Source organism: Taudactylus pleione, unplaced genomic scaffold, assembly GCF_031769625.1.
Source record: "Taudactylus pleione unplaced genomic scaffold, aTauple2 ptg000497l, whole genome shotgun sequence".
In the NCBI taxonomy this organism is placed as follows: Eukaryota; Metazoa; Chordata; class Amphibia; order Anura; family Myobatrachidae; genus Taudactylus; species Taudactylus pleione.
The window spans coordinates 3,270,557-3,293,895 of NW_028284899.1; the positions used below are offsets into that span (position 1 = coordinate 3,270,557).

Below are 23,339 nucleotides of genomic sequence, written 5' to 3' on the forward strand. Positions count from 1 at the left end.
CCAGGAGAGACAGCTTCCATGTTTAAGCAGCTCCTCCCCTCAGCTCAGGGCGCCTTTCCCCTGAGGTCTGGCTTCTCTGAGCTGTTCTCCTTCTCCGGCCACGCCCCCCCTGAGGTCTCCAGCGGCCATTTTCTTCATGGTGCAGTCGCAGCTCTCCTAGGACAGCGTGTGGTCCGGTCCCCCTACATATTTCTCCCCCGGGCCAGCATATGTAGCACTATTTCCTACCTGACACTGAGTCTGTGTAGTTGAGTGTAGTGTCAATTTGCAGTAATTCCTGCATTGTATGTGACTTGTGCTAGCGCTGCCTGCCTGCCTCCTCTTTTCTATTTGTCAGCATATATCTATACCCTTTCTATATTTCATCCCCTAATACAGGTGTTGTTAGGGTGGTTCATAAATAACCTCATACATATAAATAATATTTGTGAGTTTGGTCACATACTGTTGTGTGCCGCACTGTGCCATATTTAGGCAGCAGGTCCCTGCAGCTTACCCAAGCATAAGACAGGACCAGTATATTGCTTCCCTGCTAGTATTTGTACATACTCGTGGTTGCATTGTACCCAGTGCCATATTGTGTGTTATGTTACTCTGCAGAGGTGTCCGACAAGGGTAATGAATATATTTCTGCACCCATTCTGCAATGCAGATTATGTACGGCAGATTTCAGTGAGGAGGATTTGGTTAGGGATGGGTTATGTGTGAGGTGTAATAACCCACCGGGTACCTCAAACCCCCCGACATCGGTACAGGAGCCCCCTTGGGCAGTCTTTTCACAGATGCTGGCCTCCATTGCAGGCCGTCTAGCAGTATCGGCTGCGTTTCCTCCTATGAGGCTAGCACAGCAGCCTGTCATTCTGTTTTATTTACTTCAGTGCAGTCTGGCAGCTTTCTCTACGGCCATTCAGACCATGTTGCAGAGTGAGAGATCTGTACGGCCAGCTAAGCGTCTTGTGTTGTCATCTCAATCCACTCAGCTAGTCTGAGATGTCATCTGATGACGGAGAAGTGGCTGACACCTCTAACCCAGACTCCCCTTTGCAAGAGGCGGAGACTAAGTCAAGGATTAATATTCCTGCCTTGGTGCGTCGGTCAGATCCGTATTGGTTATAGAGGATGACGAGCCAGCCCCTAAATCCAAACACCCTCTGTTTAAACAGATAAAGATGACTTCTGCAGTATTCCCTCTGTCAGATCAGCTAATGGATCACATGGCTGCTGCCTGGCAATCACCAGGTAAGAGGTTTCAACCTCAAAAACGTTTGGCCTCATGTTACCCATTTCCCGAGGCTCATTGTAAAAAGTGGGAATCACTCCCTGCAGTGGATTCCCACGTTACACGATTGATTAGAAGTGCAACGTTACCCATGCCTTCCATAGGATATGAAAATTAAAACTTGCCTAAAATCAATATACTCTCAGGAGCTGTTGCCCGCTCGTCCACGGCTATCTCCTGGGTATCTAAGGATATAGAGAGTTGGGCCGATGCACTTGTGGACTCCTTCCCCTCGGAAGCTCCGGAGAATCAGATGTCGCTGGTTGTCCATATCCGTGATGCAGCTGCATATATCGTTGAGGCCGCGCTGGATACTAGTCTACTGACCTCCAGGGTCTCGGCCGCGTCTGCTCACCATTCCCTGTGGCTGCGCTCTTGGAGCGCGGATGCCGATTCTAAGAAAGGCATGGAGGCCTTACCCTATAATGGGGAGATTTTGTTTGGTCCAGCCCTGGACAAGATTGTTGACACGTTGACAAAATCAAAATCTGCGTTTCTGCCTTCAGCATCTGCTCCTTCAAAGTCTCGAACCTCCTCCTTTAGGTCTTTTCATTCCCAAGGTAAATTCAAAGGGCAGTTCCTTCCTAGACAGTCTACTGCCAAGAAGGCCGCCAAGCCTAAGAGACAGGCCTGGAGTTCAAGACATCTTGCCTCCAAATCAGAGGCCTGACGGGGCGGGCCTTCCTCTGGGGGACCCCTGAGTGGGAGGCCGACTTCTTCAGTTCGGCCAGTGCTCGTGTCAAACCACCAAGGACGCTTGGGTAAGAGAAGTGGTCTCTCACGGATACGCCCTCTAATTCCTTTGAAGACATCCTCACCAGTTTTTCTGAACAGGCCCTTCAGACAAGAACAAGGCCTTACAGATCCAGAAGGCCATACAGTCCTTGCTGCAGGCAGGAGTAATTGTGCCAGTCCCACTTAACCAGCGAGGGACTGGTTACTATTCTACTCTCTTTCTGGTGCAGAAGCCGAATGGATCTTATCGGCCTATCTTCAACCTCAAAACCCTGAACAAATACCTCAGAGTGCCCAGGTTCAAGATGAAAACCTTACGCTCCATCATACTGGCTATGGAACCTGTGGATTTTATGGTATCACTGGATATTCAGGATGCATACCCTTTGGCCTATCCACAGCTCCAAGGGTGTTTACCAAAGTTATGGCCATAAGTTATGGGAACCGGATACCCTGATTCCGGCCCATCTGCGGAATCAGGATATCCGGCTACTACCATACCTGAATGATCTCTTTCTGTTGACAGGTTCTCCAGAAGTGCATTCGCCTCCACCTGCAACTGACAATTGCCTTTCTACAGGCGCACGGGTTGTTATTCAATTAGAAGAAGTCCTCCCTGAATCCCTCACAGAGGATGATTCATCTAGGGGCAATCCTGGATTCTCAACAGCAGAGAATTTTTCTGACTTCAGACAAGATCTCCACATTACAACTACAGATATGCAGTTGCCTCCACAGCTGCCGGGTGTCAATACACTCTGCGATGCAGGTTCTGGGATCCAAGGTGTCCACCTTCGACATAGTGGAATTTGCTCAATTTCATGCCAGGCCTCTGCAGGTGCTGATCCTCTCCAGATGGAACGGATGGCCCCACAGGATCAAAGCTCAGACAATAGTGCTCTCCCCGGAGGTGCGTCTGTCTCTGTCTTGGTGGCTACTGACGTCTCGTTTAACCAAGGGTCACCCATTTTGGATCCCGGACTGGGAGAGTGAACTCAGTGCATCCTGGGAGCTGAAAGCTTTAACTGCGTGGAGCCCGGATTCAGTTCCATCACCTACACCCTAAGGTCTCCCTGTGGACCCTATGGACTTCGAAGAAAGAGAGTTAACAAAGGTAAGTTCTTACCATAACTCTCATTTTTATTATTTGAATCCTACTCACCATTTGCTTAGAGACATCACAAATAAATGCTCTAAAAAGACTATACATCCACAATCCAATTTCCCCTCCTTTCTTCCTTGTGTGCGCCCTACAAGACCTACCCATTTTTCCTTTGTGCATACTACCAAGTGACCAAAAAAGGGATCACACTGGTCTGTGGCAGCCACGAAACCAGCCCTCCCCCTCAATCCCTCTCTTCTCCCCCTTTCCCCCCCATAAAATAGCGCGGATATCACCACATATTATATGTAGACATTGACCAAGTCGACATTCAGCATGTAGAAAGCTGAAGAAATGTCAACAATGTGTTTTTTAAGTTAAGTCTATCCCTAACCCCTAAACCCAAAGTCGACATTTGACAATGTTAATGTTTCATACGTCAACATTCTGTCCACATCGACATTCTGGTGTCAACTTTGTGGATGGCGACAAACTGACTGCGTACCACCTCAAATAATTATCATGGAAGTGCCTATACAGTACAATGAAAGGACAGGACAAGTCGAAAGTATTGGGAGTGCAAAGCAGAAGAGGTAACTAGTGTAAGGATATTTACCTTATTCAATGGCAATTCATATGTTTTGTGCGGAACTGTCCTTAACAGGGCCGGCTCCAGGAAGTGCCGTGCCCTGTGCAGAACCGGACTGAGGCGCACATTAATCCTGCGCATAGCGAAGCCATGTGCGACCAAAAAATAGGGTGTGACCTAATTACCATAGGGCACACCCCCTTAATTACGCTATTTGGGGGGGGTGTATGGCACGCCTCCCATTTAACGTCAGGCTCGCAAGCGGGACGATGTTCTCCCACTGCGCATGCGCACGACTAGTGATGTCAGTGGGAGTGATTTTGGCTCTGATAGAGCCAAAATCATTCCAGGGCTTGCGGCAGGGAGACCCTACTGCAGGGTCTCCGTCGCAAGCCCGATGGTCGCGATGGTCAAGACCATCGCGTCCATCATCATGGACGCTCGCATATGCTGTGGGTGGTCACCCACAGCTATGCGAGCGGCCAGGAGGCCGCTCCATTTTCATGGAGGAGGGCACTGATTCAGAGCGAGCGCTCTGGTCAGAGCGTCCGGCTCTGAATCAGGCCCCAGGTTAGTCCGGGCCGTCCTTGGTGTTAGCCTTGGGTGGGGGAGGGGGTGGGGGTGGTTTAGGCTACATAGCGGGGAGAACGTTAGGTTTTCGTGATGAAGGTTAGGGTTAGGCACCCCTAGGGAGGAGGGTTAGGGCTAGGCACCCCTAGGGGGGAGGATTAGGGTTAGGCACCACTGGGGGGGAGGGGTTAGGTTTAGGCACTAACAGAGAGGGATAGGGTGCGAGGTGGGGAGGGTTAGGCTACAAGAAGGGAGGGTTAGGCACCACTGGAGGGGGAGGGTTAGGTTTAGGCACTAACGGGGAGGATTAGGGTGTGGGGTGGGGAGGGTTAGGCTACAAGAAGGGAGGGTTAGGGGGAGAAGGGGGAGGGCAAGTAGACTTACCTGACCCCTGTCGGGATACCAACCATCGGGATGCTGCTGTCGGTATTGTGACAGGAGGCACGGCAACCGGCATTACAAACCGATTCCCTCCAATTGTGCTTTAGCTTTTTTGCATATACAGTAAAATGTTAGTACAGTTTTATAGCCTTAAAAAATTACTTACAAAATCCAGAAAGTGGTGGAAGAGCAATAGTTGTATTGTGCTGCGGTACCTTAATGTGCTTGTCCAGTTTGAGATCTTCCTCTGTAGAAGCATGTGAATAAAGAGGACTGGCACATCCCTCTGGTGTATTTCTATCATTGGATCCATCTGTATGAGACAAGCACACACAGAGACTGACTATATGTCTATCACACTGAGACACTTTGCTCCACAATGGGCAACACACCCTTAGAGCTTCATTGTACAAACCGTGTTGTATAGCAACAGGTACGAGTGCAATTGCTTTGTGCATGCAGGGGAAACGCTGCTCTCTTTTGCATGAAGCACACAATCCAGGGCATTAATATCACAATGCACCAATGTTTTGCCAAGGTATAAAATTGTTGGATATATTCAACTCTAAAGCTGGGTACACACTGGGACAACGTCGGCACAATGTGTCGTTTCCGGCCAAATCGGAAATGGTCAACACAGAAATGGTTGAAGGTTTTTGTTTTGTTTTTTCTAACCCTAATCTTCACCCTAACCCTAATTCTCCCCTTGGTGCCTAAACCTAACCGTCCCTCTTGGGACCCAGATCTCAGTGAAGAAGATAAAGAGCTTTTTCTTTATAGTTTTACCCAAAAATTAGAAATATCCTTTTTAAAATGCTGGGTCCAGTAGAATATATTACACAAAAACTATGCTGCTTATAAAATGAAGTGGTAGAAGAGACTGCTGTAGTGACTGACAAAGTCAAAGAGATTCCTTTATGTATTTAGTGGTTAATACCCACCTGTGCTGATATCTGAAGAAATTTCTTCCTCAATCTTCACATTTATATCATCTTCCTCCTCATAGCCGAAATTTCTATGTACCAATATGGTGTCTTCAAGGTCTGTGAATAAAGAGGAGAGTGAAGCCACCTGGTACTGAGAACTATGAGACACTTCAGAGTGTAGGAAGGAGACTGGTCAGATCTCTGGGCTGGTAACACACAGTGACATGATGTGAAGGGGAGAGCAGGAGTATAATAGGGGCTGGTGGCTCCTGATGTATGAGATACACCAGAGAGTGTGGGAAGGAGACTGGTCAGATCTCTGGGCTGGTAACACACAGTGACATGATGTGAGGGGGAGAGAAGGAGTAATAATAGGGACTTATGGCTCCTGATGTATGAGATACACCAGAGAGTGTGGGGAGGAGACTGGTCAGATCTCTGGGCTGGTAACACACAGTGACATGATGTGAGGGGGGAGAGCAGGGGTATAATAGGGGCTGATGGCTCCTGATGTATGAGATACACCAGAGAGTCAGATGTCTGGTCTGGTAACACACAGTGACATGATGTGAGGGGAAGAGCAGGAGTATAATAGGGGCTGATGGATCCTGATGTATGAGATACACCAGAGAGTGTAGGAAGGAGACTGGTCAGATCTCTGGGCTGGTAACACACAGTGACATGATGTGAGGGGGAGAGCAGGAGTATAATAGGGGCTGATGGCTCCTGATGTATGAGATACACCAGAGAGTGTGGGGAGGAGACTGGTCAGATCTCTGGGCTGGTAACACACAGTGACATGATGTGAGGGGGAGAGCAGGAGTAATAATAGGGACTGATGGCTCCTGATGTATGAGATACACCAGAGAGTGTGGGGAGGAGACTGGTCAGATCTCTGGGCTGGTAACACACAGTGACATGATGTGAGGGGGGAGAGCAGGAGTATAATAGGGGCTGATGGCTCCTGATGTATGAGATACACCAGAGAGTGTGGGGAGGAGACTGGTCAGATCTCTGGGCTGGTAACACACAGTGACATGATGTGAGGGGGAGAGCAGGAGTATAATAGGGGCTGATGGCTCCTGATGTATGAGATACAACAGAGAGTGTGGGGAGGAGACTGGTCAGATCTATGGGCTGGTAACACACAGTGACATGATGTGAGGGGGAGAGCAGGAGTATAATAGGGGCTGATGGCTCCTGATGTATGAGATACACCAGAGAGTGAGTGTGGGGAGGAGACTGGTCAGATCTATGGGCTGGTAACACACAGTGACATGATGTGAGGGGGAGAGCAGGAGTATAATAGGGGCTGATGGCTCCTGATATATGAGATACACCAGAGAGTGTGGGGAGGAGACTGGTCAGATCTCTGGGCTGGTAACACACAGTGACTTGATGTGAGGAGGGAGAGCAGGAGTAAAATAGGGGCTGATGGCTCCTGATGTATGAGATACACCAGAGAGTGTGGGGAAGAGACTGGTCAGATCTCTGGGCTGGTAACACACAGTGACATGATGTGAGGGGGAGAGCAGGAGTATAATAGAGGCTGATGGCTCCTGATGTATGAGATACACCAGAGAGTGTGGGGAGGAGACTGGTCAGATCTCTGGGCTGGTAACACACAGTGACATGATGTGAGGAGGAGAGCAGGAGTATAATAGGGGCTGATGGCTCCTGATGTATGAGATACACCAGAGAGTGTGGGGAGGAGACTGGTCAGATCTCTGGGCTGGTAACACACAGTGACATGATGTGAGGGGGAGAGCAGGAGTCTAATAGGGACTGATGGCTCCTGATGTATGAGATACACCATAGACTGTGGGGAGGAGACTGGTCAGATCTCTGGGCTGGTAACACACAGTGACATGATGTGAGGGGGAGCGCAGGAGTATAATAGGGGATGATGGCTCCTGATGTATGAGATACACCAGAGAGTGTGGGGAGTAGACTTGTCAGATCTCGGTCAGATCTCTGGGCTGGTAACACACAGGCGACATGATGTGAGGGGGAGAGCAGGAGTCTAATAGGGGCTGATGGTTCTTGGCTCACTCACTGGGCAGACACTTTCTCCACATTACAGTGGCAGAATAGGGAAAAAATAAGGGGCTATAATAGTGAAAACAAGAAGGAGAATGTGACTATTTTCTGTATTAGTGATTATTACTCACCTGTGCTGATATCTGAAGGAATCTCCTCCTCTTTAATCTTTAAATACAACTCTTCCTCCTCCTCAGCATTCACATCTCTCTGAAACTTACCCTGGACATCATAAAAATAATTTTAAATAAGCGCTACGCTGAAGTATCATTAGTACATATGATAGTAAAAGAAAATGTATAATCATTACTGCTCTTATAACAGTTCCAAAATTCCATTTACCTGGAGATCCTGTGGGCCACTTATGTAACCATCTTGATTGCACTTAATATCATCCATTTGTGGTCAGCGCAGAAGTAGAATTGACAGATGACAGGATGCTGGGGTTGAAGATTTAAACAAAAAAACATAATATGGATTAATGTGTGCGACATAGGTTGTTCGTGAGTCATACTATCTAGTGTTCACTCGTACACCCTGCACCTGTTACAAACCGTACAGTTCCAGTCTTCTGCCTGGGGTGTCGCGCTCTGCTCTGGTGCTTCTAGCACACTAATCTGATGCTGAGATACAGGCCAAAGTGTGCTAGAAGCACCAGAGCAAAGAGCGACACCCCAGGCAGGAAAGAGAAACTGGACGGCTTGTGAAAGAATCAGGGAGCTAGAATGAACCACTGCATTTTTTTCAAATTATATATAAGAGAAGGTTTTACTGTACATATTACATCCTAAACTTATATGTACAGGCTGCAATAATATAATGAATGCTTAAATATATATATCTCCACACATACACATTGCATTCTGGTGCTGCCCCTAGATGGACAGAACAGGGATGTCCTAACACATGCCAAGTACAGTGAGGGTGTGTCAGTTCAATTTGCTAATACCTGCAGACTGGGGCTCAGGCGGATATACACCAGGGAAAGCCGTATAGTTTGTGGATGGGCAGGTGCAAATAGCGGCTGATGATTGTGATGGTTGCTGGCACTAGCGAACTGACTGTAATTATCTGTTTGCGAGTGCTCCATTGTCACTGATGGTTTCTTCGTCATTTAAGCACAGATTAGCATGTTCATGCTATTTTTTTTTTACTATTATTTAAGTATGGAAGACAAATTGTTTCTGATGAGTTGCATACACACACAACGATTTTGTTACCAACGATTTTATGAACGATTTTCTGTCAGATTATCTGTCAGATTTTTTAAAGTGTAATGAACGATTTTTTGAACTACAAACGATTTTTGTATCTTCCTTTAATGAAAATCGTTCAGCTGGTCAGTCAGAATAAACTACAAACGGGAACGCGCATGAACGATAATCGTTCGTTATAACTCAGAAACACACAATTTTTTCAATGATTGAACGATAACGATGTCGTTATAGTTAAATCGTTCAAAAAATCATTATGTGTGTATGCACCTTAAAGGAGCGTACACACTAGACGATATGCTCCCTGAGCTATATCAACTAGTGTGTCCCCGGCAGGGTGTGCTCAATGTCCTCCATGACATTGAGCACACCCGCTGAACGATATCATTAACGATATCGTTCAGCGCCGGGCTCTCTCCCCCATTCCCAAACATGCAGCAACCTGACGACATCATCAGGTTGGCCTGCATGTTTACTCGATGAACAATAATGACGAACGACCCGCGGGAACGTGCATCGTCGTTATCGTTCATCATTTTGGTGTTAAAAATGGACGATAAAGTGGACGACTGAACGATAACGATATCGCACCTTAAAACTTACAATGATGGTGTGAAATATGCTTTTGTGGACTAATGCTGCCCATCCACTTAACGATGCGGGGGACGACAGCACGATTACGATGCCGTCGTCTCCCGCTGGGTGAACTGCATACACTGAACGTTCAGTGTATGCAGATCAATCATCCCCGAACGTCAGGTTGACCGTCATGTTCGGGCAATGATTGATGTTAAAAACGACCAGCGGGCGCGCGCATCGCTGGTCGTTTTTAACCTTTTACTGCCCGATTTGCGGGCGATTACCAAGCGATGGAGCAATAACGACCGTCATTATCGCTCCATCGGTAGGTCTAATCGCCTAGTGGATGGGCAGCTTAAAACAAATCTCAGACTGTACACCAAATTAATTCATAGACTTAGGTGCATATTCAATTAGCCGCGAAAAGTCGAGTACTTTTCGCATGCCAGACTTTTTGCCGTCTTTGCTGGTTTTCCATACGAAAAAGTATCACGCGCGTCACTGCTTATCCCGGTATTCAATTACAAAGCGGCAAAAACGGCACCCGGTGAATTCGGAACTAGCGAAAAGTCCTGTCAAAAATGGGGATAACAGTCTGTACCCCACGAAAAGCTGCACTAACATAGGGGATCACTATAGGGATGTACTAGTACCCCTAATAAAGCTATTCTGGGTACTTTAGTTCTCTCAATCGCTTGCTATTAGCTTCTTTGCATAAGTGGTGAAGAATGGCATTAAGCAATATTTTTTCTTCAAAATAACTAGTCCCAGAAAATTTGGGGTACACGAAAATGGGTGCTAGCATATTTTGAAGTTGCTAATGTGAAGTTTTAAAAAACATTAAAATTCCACCTTCCGCAAGCACCTGCACTCTTAAAAACACCTGAGGCGTACTTGGGGACCGCCCCCCCCCGGAGTCTATTTCGCTAGTTTTTAAGTTTGTCCCCCAACTTTGTTTCCCCCCCCCCCCCCAAATTGAAAGTACTTTTTTGGGATGTTCTTAAGTTTTTTTTTTAACTTTTTCTTTGACACGGTATACATTTGGAGGGCTGTCCCAATGGTGCAGGGTGGTTCCCGCAAGTTTGCACCCCAAAACCCCAATTCTGCACTTTTTTCCGCCAGCTTTCATAGGCAAATCTTTTTCGCCTATTCCAATGCACTGACTTTCCGCACTGGTGAAAAGTCTTTGGAATTGAATACGGGGATAAGTTTTCGCTGGCGAAATGACGTCACCGGTGAAGCTTTTTCGCCGAAAATGGCTTTTCACATCTAATTGAATATGTTTCTCTCCACGTTTCTCTCTGTGGGAGGGTGGGATAACTGGGAACCGGCTAACTGGAAACCACTTCTCAGTGTGTCTGCAGGCGTTTCTTACTGCGTTTGCTTTTTGTTCGTTTATTGGAGGTGGTATCCAACTGGTGGTGGTGGTGGATGTAGACTTCAGGGCACCTGGAAATCCCCCCTGAGTGCGCCACTATGAACTCGAGAACCGCATACTGCAGCATTAGCCTAACACACAATTGCATTGAACCTTAAAATTTCCTAAACCATTTGGAAACAGCCATTTCTGAATAGTTTCATAAACCACATATACAGCAGACCCCAAAAAAGGGGAAAGTTGCCCAGTTTCCTAGCATGTCCCATGTTATATTTACATGAGATAAATAGAGATACAGTATGCAAAGCAGAAATATAATGAGGCTATAGAACACTATATATATTAATGTATGTGATATAATAGATATGTGGGAACACTGTATATATATATGATCTGCAGCTCCTGTGTGTACTGTATGTACCTGCCCCTGGGTGTCTGCCCTGTCGGTCACAGGCAGATCCTTTTGTGATTGGCAGAGGTGCTGGGGAAGTGGGCGGGCTGAGGCTGGTTGGCCAGATGTGACAACAGTGGTAGGTGACGTCGGCTTGGCGGGCCTGGCGTGGGGCTCTCCCCGGGACCCACTTACCTATATCCGCTGTGTCATGTCCCTGCAGCAGGGGGGTTGTTGTGCACTCGTCACACTACCACTAGCCTATGGTGCCCGCTCGCTTCCTCTCTCCTCCCGCAAGCGCGACATCTCGCCCCCTGCTGCTCGGCGGGCCAATCAGATAGAATAGGGGGCGCCGGGGGGCGGGGCTAAGCTCCCGACCGCTGGGTGGGGGGGGGGAACCTACTTAGTATGCTAGCGATGACAGAGAGAACCTTTGGATCTCTGCCATCGATGGCAAGACCATCGGTATTTACCGAACTCATGCAGCGATTTCCATTTTGCAATCCAAATTCAAACTCGCATTGATTTCCCAGAGTAAATTCGTGTTTTTTTTTTTTTTCGTACGCAGCAGGTGAAAGGTAGGGATTGGGAAAATCTTTCGTGTATGGTACAGATATCGGGGCACAGTACAGAGCCTCTGGTACACCCCATACTTGCCTACTCCCCAGGAACAGTCTCCCGGAAATCGTGTGGCCCTCCCAGCCTCCCGGAAGGGTGGGCAAACCTCTCGGAGCCGTCCACCAGGGACGTCCACTTTGCGTATCTGAAGTTGCGGCCATCGGGACTTGCCGCACTAGGGCCCTCATTCAGAGCCGCTCGTAAGCGGCCGCTCGTTCGTTATGAGCGATGTTCGCTCATCTGAGCATGCGTACGGATTTTAATACGCATGCGCGAACCAGTCAGTGCGGCCGAAAATCGTTTGTTCGCAAAATAGCGAATGTCTGCTACTTTGAGTGACAGGATGAGGCGTATGTGGGTGGTAACAGGGGAAGGTGCTTGAAAACGGGGAGTGTAATTCAGAACGCAGGCGTGCTTAAAGGTCAAAACGGGCGTTTTAAGGGAGTGCATAATTAATCCAGCAGCGTCATTGACCACGTCACTTGGTTTTTTTTAACTCAGAACTGCTCGCAAAATAGCGGTTGAAAAAACCAACCACAAGAATAGCGAGCAGTTCATACGCTGTTCGATGTACTCGATTAATCTAATAAATAGCGGACATGACGTATGGTGCGAGCGGCCAGGGGGCATATTTTTCAAAATTACGTTCGCATGTTTTGCTCGCTCAGACTTAGAGGCGTGAACAGACCGCAAAGTGCGAACGGTTCATTTGAATAGCCACCCCTTTTTAGAAAATGAACGACCGCAAATAGCGAGCGGCTCTGAATGAGGGCCTAGGTGCAGAACCTCCGTCAGAGTATGGCCTCCAATGTACGCAATTAAGCATCTGAATCTGCAATCGCTCCTGAGACACTCCCATAAGACGCAAGGGGGTCTATTCATGAAGTAGAGAAGAGCCCTGTTTAGCTGAAATCAGGGCTCTTCTCTGCTCTGTTCTATTCATGGAGCTAGTTTACCGTGGAGAAGTGTATTACTTCTCCAGCAGCACCCCCACTCCTTGCCTGCATCGCATCACCATACTATTGTATGGTGAGTGCGATTCATGAAGGTACGGAAAGCTCGGCTTTCCGTTCCTCTCCTGTGGTACAGATTCGCCATCTGAGAATGCCGTTATCTGCACCGCAAGCCGAACAGAGCTACTTCCCTGCTGACTGGCACCCTGCGCTGGCTCTGCCCCCCTTTCCCAGTTTCCATTGCAGCAGGTCTGACATGACTTGCTGCTCTCGGATCCCGGGGCATGCACCGTAAGAATACAGACGTATAGGGCTCACGATATGTATTCTCACTGCATCCAACGATCGCGGATTGGCAGGATAGCGCCCGAAGACATCAGACAGGTAAGTGTACATGAATGGCTACTACACATCACTATATATCGCATCGATGTGATGTAATATATAGCGATATCTTTTAGTAGCCACTTCATGTTTTACATGACTAGACATGAAGATCTTTTTGCATCTGAATAGCCACCTCCAGGTGTCCGTGTGGCTCAATCGGTCCTGTGAACCTGTGCGCACACACCGTGGGACGCATGCACATTTGGAGGCAGGCACAACAAAAAAATCTACTTACAGGAACACAAGTATTGCGCCCGACTCAGAATGACCTCTTTAATGTATTGATTACTGAATTCACCCATTGTAAAGATGGCTACACCAGGCTCAGACAAGACAGTCTTGGGATTGAGCGTTGTCCAGTACAGTTCCTGTAAACCAGTACAAAACGGTGCAGGAGGTTTTGGCTGATACTGTACTGTACCGGCCAAAATGGTACAGTTGGAGAGTATGGATTATATTTTTCTAACATTTATGTAAATATAAGAAATCGGGACAATGTAAACCTGATCTGACACGCTTCACTCCGATCCACCAGAAATGCCCACATTGGGATGCAACTCTGCCCACTTTAGTGAAACTAGTAAATCAGCAGTGTCCCGCCACGACTGGAACAGTTGGCACTGGCAAGCATGCTACCCTGATGAAGGCATTGGACCTATTGCAAAATACATGAACATAGGCAGTGTCACATAGGTTTACGGGTCTATTTACTAAGCTTTGCTAGGAGATAAAGTAGGCGGAGATAAGGTGCCAGCCAATCAGCTCCTGACTGCCATTTTTCAAACAGCCTATGACATGGCAGTTAGGAGCTGATTGGCTGGCACCTTATCACCGTTCACTTTATCTCCTAACAAAGCTTAGTAAATAGACCCCTTAGTGTGGGAACTAGGAACTTAGGGCTGGACATGGCTGTCATAAAACCTGAGATGATGGTCGGTTATACATGAAGTATTTCCACTGTATTTAATTCTGTGGCCATTCTGCACCTTGCTGTGTTATTCGCTTGTGTTTGCACTAGGAAGATCATTTGTGTTTTTAGGCAATAAAGTGTTTGTTATTTTTAACTATATTCTGTGCACGGTTGCTGAATAGGATTACCATTTGTATTATATTGCTCACTACCTTTGTCCCCTTTTTGAGGTGAGGGCCTATATGTATGCATATTGGGATTGTGTCATCACATACCGAGAGCACTATATAGTTGGGCCTCAGTACATAAAACCCCTGTCATTTAGTTCACGTGTGACAGCATGTATAAACACAACCAAAAAGTGCAACAATTTTAAAATGTTGACGTTGACAGGAGAATGCCGACACTATTCTAATGTTACGTAAAGCATTCTAACCGCGTTGGCATTATAGCTTTAAACACGATTGTAAATCATCTTCCATTGACAATGTTACAGTTGACCAAGAGACTTCAGCAGTATTAAAAAGTTCCAGATAAAAGTTACAAAGACAACCATGAGACCTCACATACCAGCCCTCAGTAATACATACATTACAATATAAGTAGTAGTGCTGTTTCTACTCCATTATATATAACTAATATTACAGACCCATCATCCACCAGGTGGCTAGCTGTTGTGGCCATATTGCTCTTTTAAGTAGGGTAATGCTGCCATCTATGCTCTGATTTCTATATAAGCAGTCCAGCTAGACATAGCTGGGAAATCTCTCCAATGGATCTTAGTTGCCGGTGCCCTACAATATCTTTTACTGAAAGGCTGTCGTGAGCAGGGTGTACATAACTAAAACTCTTGGCTAGAAGACTGGCATTTCTTGACTGGATTCAGATGGCTAACCTACAGTCAGGTGCATAAATATTGGGACATTGACAGAATTTTCATATTTTGGCCTCTATTAACCACCACAATGGCTTTGAAAATTAAACAAACAAGATGTGCTTTAACTGCAGACTTTCAGATTTAATTTGAGGGTAATTACATCCAAATCAGGTGAACGGTGTAGGAATTACAACGGTTTCTATATGTGCCTCCTACTTTTTAAGGGGCCAAAAGTAATGGGGCTATCAACTTAAAAGCTATTTCATGGACAGGTGTGGGCTATTCCCTAGTTATTTCATTATCAATTAAGCAGGTAAAAGGTCTGGAGTTGATTCTAGGTGTGACATTTGCATTTGGAATCAGTTGCTGTCGACTCAATATGAGATCCAAAGAGCTGTCACTATCAGTGAAGCAAGCCATCATTAGGCTGAAAAATCAAAACAAACCCATCAGAGAGATAGCGAAAACATTAGGTGTGGCCAAATCAACTGTTTGGAACATTCTTAAAAAGAACGCACCGGAGAGCTCAGCAACACCAAAAGACCTGGAAGACCACGGAAAACAACTGTGGTGGATGACAGAAGAATTATTTCCCTGGTGAAGAAAAACCCCTTCACGACAGTTGGCCAAATCAAGAACACTCTCCAGGAGATAGGTGTATATGTGTCAAAGTCAACAATCAAGAGAAGACTTCACAAGAGTGAATATAGAGGGTTCACCACAAGATGTAAACCATTGGCGAGCCTCAAAAACAGGAAGACCAGATTAGAGTTTGCCAAACAACATCTAAAAAAGACATTACAGTTCTGGAACAACATCCTATGGACAGATGAGACAAAGATCAACTTGTACCAGAGTGATGGGAAGAGAAGAGTATGGAGAAGGAAAGGAACTGCTCATGATACATACCACCTCATCAGTGAAGCATGGTGGTGGTAGTGTCATGGCGTGGGCATGTATGGCTGCCAATGGAACTGGTTCCCTTGTATTTATTGATGATGTGACTGCTGACAAAAGCAGCAGAATGAATTCTGAAGTGTTTCGGGCAATATTATATGCTCATATTCTGTCAAATGCTTCAGAACTCATTGGACGGCGCTTCACAGTGCAGATGGACAATGACCCGAAGCATACTGCAAAAGCAACCAAAGAGTTTTTTAAAGCTAAAAAGTGGAATATTATACAATGGCCAAGTCAATCCCCTGACCTGAATCCGATTGAGCATGCATTTCACTTGATGAAGACAAAACTGAAGGGAAAATGCCCCAAGAACAAGCAGGAACTGAAGACATTTGCAGTAGAGGCCTGGCAGAGCATCACCAGGGATGAAACCCAGCGTCTGGTGATTTCTATGCGTTCCAGACTTCAGGCTGTAATTGCCTGCAAAGGATTTGAAACAAAGTATTAAAAAGTGAAAGTTAGATTTAGGATTGTTTAGTTTGTCCCATTACTTTTGGCCCCTTAAAAAGTGGGAGGCACATATAGAAACCGTTGAAATTCCTACACCGTTCACCTGATTTGGATGTAATTACCCTCAAATTAAATCTGAAAGTCTGCAGTTAAAGTACATCTTGTTTGTTTCATTTCAAAGCCATTGTGGTGGTGAATAGAGGCCAAAATATGAAAATTCTGTCAATGTTCCAATATTTATGCACCTGACTGTACATGTTAACCTTTAATCAAGGCCAAGTATACAAATATTTTGATTAGAATCTTTTGTTTGTTGTTATTTCAAGATTTCCTGATTGTATAACCATAGTCTCTTGCCTAAAATAGAAGAGGAGATTAGGGAAAGACACATAGAAGGCTAGCTATCATTTGGGTACAGATATCGGAGTATAAACATTTCGACTCCAGCTCATTTAGGGCACCAGATCATTTGGGATGTAGGACATTTATGTGCAAGGATCCAGCCCCAGCATAGTGCATGTCGATCTCCCGTACACAACCCCTTCAGAGCTGCTGTAATACAAATTGGAATAAACCCCCTGTTACTGTCTAGCTGTGCTGGACCTGTCTGTAGGAACAATATACAGCTGATAGGAATCAAAAGTGTAAACCATTTACAATTAGACACAGAATACTATTTGAAAACAGCTTTTTTGTAAAAAAAATATATATATATTTTAACAAAGAGGTTCCCAAACTCGGTCTTCAAGGCACCCTACCAGTCCAGGTTTTAAGGATATCTGTACTTGACCACAGGTGACTGAATTAGTACCTCAGTCAATATGATTTAACCACCTGTGCTGAACCATGGATATCCTGAAAACCTGAACTGTTGGGGTGCCTTGAGGACCGCTATTGGGAACCTCTGGTTTAACATGTAAAATAGGAATGTGCATTATTTATATCATGGTGGGACAGATGATGTGAATTACACCCGGGGTATACAGGCCAAAATTCCCAGGGTAACTGAATATGCATTTGAATCAGTAACCGCAGCAGTGTTACCAGGGCTGAATTAAGGACCACATGGGCCTGGGGCTGAAAATGTTCAAGGGTCTATACTGAGAAGAGCTGTGACCAGTGCTGTGTGGGTGTGACCAGGGCTCTGTGGGTGTTGCCAGTGCAGTGTGGGTGTGGCCAGGGCTCTGTGGGTGTTGCCAGTGCAGTGCGGGTGTGGCCAGAGACATGTTGGTGTGTACACCCCCTACACTATCAGCATCAATATCTCCCTAAATACATAAAAATTAGACAAAATGCATAATTTTGTGGGACAACTAAAAAAGACAATTTAAATACTTACGATACATGGCCGACTGTGTGGCCAGCTAGGAAGCTGGTAATCATGCGGTCACGATGAAGGGCCTATCTTTATGTGGAGGCTTGGAGCTGTAGCTCCATCTGCCCCATTGTTAATCTGGCCCTGAGTGTTACATTTAGAGGCTACTAGATCTGCTTAGTAAATGGTTGAGCCATCCAACCAACCAGGTGTGTGGGAAATTATTTGAAACATTTAGCATTTTAAATGGTTGGCTGGTCCAGGTGTCCTGATGGAGTCAATAATAAAAAACATGTTAATTTATTTAGAGCCAGCCAGCATTAGTAAATGTTGTGGTGTCTCTTTAATGCAGTGGTTCCTAAACTTTCATGAATCACGGTGCCCTGGAGTATCAGCATTTTTTCACAGCACCCCTAGGGCAAAAGTTGAGAAATTCAGAAAAAAAATAAAATAAAATTAAATAAATTGTGCTTACATGTAATCCTTAAGGCGCCCATCCACTTGACGATTTAATTGAGCGATTTAACAATATCGTTATTGTTCAATCGTTCATAAATCGTTTGCAAATATGTCTAAAACGACCAGCGATGCTATCATCGGACAAACATGCTGGACAACCTGACGATAACATCGGGTTCAGCATGTTTGCAGATGATTGATGTTCCTACACTGAACGACTGCTCATTCAGTGCAGGCTCATCACAGACTGACAAACGACTGCACGATTACAATGTCACAGTCGTTTTCATGTCTTCTAGTGGATGGGCACCTTTAGGCTCAGTTATGTGGTGGTGGACAGGCTTGTGCTTCTGTTTGTCTATATATTTTATGATTGGTAGTTATCAGCACTGGTTTTGCCTATCACATTTGATTTTGTCCTGAACCACCAACCTATGGCACCCCTGCAAGTGCCCTGCGGAAGCACTGCTTTAATGGATTGCGGGCCCAATTCAGAGATGTATGATCTCTGATGTTAGAAGACCGATGCATGTGCAGGATCTGTATTGTGCATGCGCTGGTTCTCTACTGCAGTTCCCCAAAGCCGCAGTCGTTTGGGGGCAGGGAATGAGAGGAGCCAACCTGCTTTCCTGGGGGCGCGACGTCCCTATTTTCTTGGAGTGCCGGGGCTAGGGCCTGTGTTGAGCAGTTCCGTTGTCCATTCTGAGTAAGGGCGATTACTGCGGCCATCGCAACCAATGGTCAGGAAGAGGACCATAGGGACACCATGAATTCATTGTTAGAATAATAACATACTAATAATAAAAGACAAAGGGCTCCATGCAGAGCTATTTGATATTAAATACAGCAATTTGGTGCACAGAGGATGGGTGAAAATGGCACAATGCGTCACATGGCAACCATGTCATTACCATGTGTGTGCACGCTTGCTCAAACTCCTCTTTCGGACGTACCCCCTGTGAGTTAATTGCTATTTAAAATGGGTTGTTAAAATGTATTATGTGATTGAATGAGAGAATGGTTAATATTTTTTCATAGTAGGAAATATGTCATTTATGCATTAATTTGCCCTTGCTGTAAGTCTTATATTGGCAAGACAGAGCGCCAGTTCATAGGGAGGATGGAGATGCACAGATCATCAACCTGTGCAGCCATCCCCTTATGTTCTAGTGAGCAGCCGGTGGCCCGCCCCTTTGCCAGCTCTGGCCAATCACTGACTTCCATGCGCCACATAATCATTGACCACATTCCACCACTCTGAGGAGGAGACCGGGGTAAATTACTACTGCAGAGAGAAGCGAAGTGGATCTTCCTTCTAAATTCTCTAACCCCTAAAGGGTTGAATGAAACTATGGGCCTTCAATGCTTCTTATAACATCAATGTTTGTGTTTATTATTATTATATTATTCTAGTAATGCTGTAATTTTTACAGCTGTGTTCAATTATACTCTAGTTCATTCTCTAGTTTCCCCAGTAGAGGTCACTATTGTATCACACATACAGGTTGAGTCTCCCATATCCAAAATGCTTGGGACCAGAGGTATTTTGGATATTGGAATATTCCGTATTTTGGAATAATTGCATACCATATTGAAATGTCTTAGGTATAGGGCCCATATCTAAACACAGAATGCATTTATGATTTATATACACCTTATACACACAGCCTGAAGGTAATTTTCTACAATATTTTCAATAATTTTGTGCCTCAAACAAAGTGTGTGTACATACATGAAATTCATTTATGTGTCATATACACCTTATGCACACAGTCTATAGGTCATTATATACTTTAGTTTTAATAATTGTGTGCCTTAAACAAAGTTTGTGTACATTGAACCATCAAAAATCAAAGTTTTCACTATCTCAGTCATGCTAAAAATATTCCGTATTTCGGAATATTTGGATATGGGAGACTCAACCTGTAGTATATTTTTCATACTTTGGAGGATTTTTATCTTGTGCTTTATATTTCTTTTCCTACATGCAGGAGCGCTAATGCACATTGAGCTGTTTTCTTAAAGTTTAGTAGAAGATTGTATTTACATATACTAGGAGCTCTTGTATTAAATACACTGTTAGGCTGGGTTACCGTGGTTACGGGTACATGGGTGTGATGTCACACGGCCATGCCGCCCGGTGTGATTCGCTGGAGCTCTTGGTGAAGAGGAGCACTATATAAGGTGAGTGCCATGCATCGTTATTTGCCCTCAAGAAAATGTTTCATTACACTGAAACGTCGACTTAAGGAGTTGGTAAATATTCTATTTTTTTGTCACTGAGTGTCGCTGTTTATGCAGCATATTTGACTACAATCCATATTGGATGGGAATAGCATGGATGGCAACAATATACATTATAGATAGATAGTACATTTTTTACATTCCAAACAGGTTTCCTATTAAAAATAGAGTAAGGAGATATATATACTTTCTAACAGAGTATCTAAGCAACAAATACAGGTTAAGTCATTTTATAGAATTACTCTTAGGGGCTACAGTTTAAATATATATATTTATTGCTATCACCAAGTGACATCTTTAAAGCCTGAAACATCTTCATAAAGCGGCAGTTATGCCTGGTACTAAAGAGTTGCATAGGAGTAACATGTGCAATCATTGTGGGGCATAAGGGTCCCACCAGCCTTTGCAGTGGATGGGGGCCACATTCAAGGGGTGTGGCCAGCCACCAGAGGGGGTGTGGTCAGCCACCATAAAGGGACTTGGCCAACCATTACAGGGGAACGTGCAAAGAACATGGCCCTTTTATAAAGGAGGGGACTGGACTGTTTCTAGACCACTCACTTTGATTGGCAGGAGGGTGAATCGTGGTGTAGGGAAGACGAAAACAAACCCAGCATCCCAGTTCATCCATAATACTGCTTCACCAAGTTACTGATTCTCTTATAGTATAGTAACAATGTTTAACTTAAGTGCATGGTCTGGAACCTGACCCCTAGAGGTATAGGTGGGGCCCACCGAGGATTTCCTCTGTATCCCTGTGTGCAATCCACTCATTACACTACAATACAAACCAGAATGCTCTTGTGGAACAGGAAGAGGGGGTGAGAAACGTGTGGGGTACACACAACAGAAGGACAGACCTGAAGGGGCAGAGAATCACACAAAGGGGCTAGAACGACAAATCTCTCTCTGATGTGTAACAAATGCTGATCTAACTGCAAAACGTTTCCCACACTGAGGACATGAAAAAGGTTCCTCCTGCCTGTGATTTATCTGATGTACAACAAGTGATGATTTGCGGCTGAAGCGGTTCCCACATTCAGAGCAGGAAAATAATTTTTCTTTGGCGTGACTTCTCCAATGATCCGTGAGACTTGATTTCCGTGTAAAGCGTTTCCCACACTCAGAACATGAAAACGGCTTCTCACCTGTGTGCGTCTTCTGATGTGTAAAAAGATTTGACTGATGAGTAAAACATTTCCCACACTCTGGACATGAAAACGGCTTCTCCCCTGTGTGAAGTCTCTGATGGGTGATGAGGTTTGATTTATGTGCAAAACATTTCCAACACTGAGGACATGTAAATGGCTTTTCCCCCGTATGAGTTCTCTGATGTCTGATAAAATCTGCATTCTGGGTAAAACACTTTGTACATTGAGGACAAGCAAAAATGTCCCAGCCTCCTCTATTATCTGGCAAGCATCCCCCATGTGTGGAGGGATCACATGACACACCTATTCTGTGAAGTAATGGATGTATATTTGAGGTAATGTTTTTTTCATCTCTAACGTCTTCTGTGGTGTCATTTGCCTCTGTTTCGCAGTTTTGAGATGAATCGTGCTGTTCCGTTAAGGTAGTCCCATTGTGGTGTCCACCTGAGGGGAAAAAAAGAATTTGGTCTCTAACACTTATATCTTATGATAGCGGAGAGTTCTATAAAATCTGAGAAGTATTAGTTACTTTTCCCATCACTTTATTTCAGTGATTCCCAACCTCAGTCCTCAAGGCACACTAACAGTCCTGGTTTTAGGGATATCCATGCTTAAGCATGGATGGTTAAATCAAAATAATTAAGGTACTAATTAAGTCACATGTGCTCAACTATGGCTATCCTTAAAACCTGGACTGTTAGTGTGCCTTGAGGACCGTGATTGGGAACCCCTGCTTTATTTGTACAAAGAGGGAAATTCTCTTTAGAGATCCCCTTTTGCAGAGCTCAGAATCTCATATAGACGGGACCCCTCCCAATCCCCTCCATCGCTACTCAGGTCTTTCTGGAGCAGGAATGGTATGAGGCAATGGGGGAGATGTATGAAGGGGTGATATGGGGGAGGAGTGGTATCAGTGCACGTTATGTGCGCTCATACCCCTTCTCCCCTATGTATTATTGTGGGGTTGGGTAGTAAATGACATTATCGGTGCTGCTATCTACAAGATAGCGCGCCGACATGCTGGGCAATGTATGCACTGGCCTTTCCGACAGCTGCAGCTATTGATTTCAAAAGCTGCGGCTGTCGTCGCCCTATCATCACAGTACTGTCCCCGGCTGCCAGCTCCGGGCTGCATGTGAGATTTCGCAATGTTTAAGAGATCTCGCACATGCCCAGTGGAGCCGGCCGGGAAGAGAGACTAGGCTGATGCGCTGTGTGCTCAGCCGGGGATCGCCAGAGAGGGGAGTTTTAACTCCCCCACTCTGGCAGACGATATGTTTATACGTCTCGTCGATAGTGCTGCCTGCTTCTTCTCTGTAAAGAGATATGTGAGATATGGGACCTTTTGGTCCCACAAGCGCAGTGCGTGGGTCAATGGTTCCATTGCAGCTTGTTAGTGTGGTTGGAAGTCGATGACACGCGATTATAATCCTGCGAATACTGATTTTCATAGGATAGGATCATTATTGGGCATTGCAGCTGTATTGGCGCCACACATCCCAGAGTCACAGGCCAACAGCCCTTTAATGGCTGATCTATAAAGTCTATGGCAATGTGCTCAGGTCGGGGGGATTCATGATGCTGAAAGAAAGAAATCAGAAGGGGCAGAACTACAGAGGGCTCTACAGCAGCGACCACTAAGGCTTTAGTTGCTGTGTAGTGTCTCTAGTATAGGTAAGGATTGGTGACGGACATGTTTCTGATGCAAAAGTAACACTATTTTCTTGGAGATGGGGATGTAAGGAAAGAAGGACAAATAAGTCTGAGACCAGGCCTGGCCAACCTGTGACTTTCCAGCTGTTGTGAAACTACAAGTCCCAGCTGATCGGTG

At 45.4% G+C, this 23,339-nt stretch overlaps 2 protein-coding genes across 2 annotated transcripts in view; one reads left to right on the top strand and one right to left on the bottom strand.

The window, feature by feature from the left end:
* LOC148502450 (uncharacterized) overlaps positions 1 to 23,339 on the top strand; it is an 87,882-nt gene that overhangs the window by 33,376 nt on the left and 31,167 nt on the right. The window lies entirely within an intron of this gene.
* Positions 1 to 23,339, bottom strand: part of LOC148502451 (uncharacterized) — a 43,807-nt gene that overhangs the window by 8,391 nt on the left and 12,077 nt on the right. The window contains exons 7-10 of the mRNA XM_088449883.1: positions 21,240 to 21,952; positions 7,754 to 7,844; positions 5,598 to 5,699; positions 4,872 to 4,969 (exon numbers count right to left, since the gene is read on the bottom strand). Coding sequence (XP_088306009.1) covers positions 4,872 to 4,969; positions 5,598 to 5,699; positions 7,754 to 7,844; positions 21,240 to 21,952 — 1,004 coding nt within the window. The remainder of the gene's footprint in view (positions 1 to 4,871; positions 4,970 to 5,597; positions 5,700 to 7,753; positions 7,845 to 21,239; positions 21,953 to 23,339) is intronic.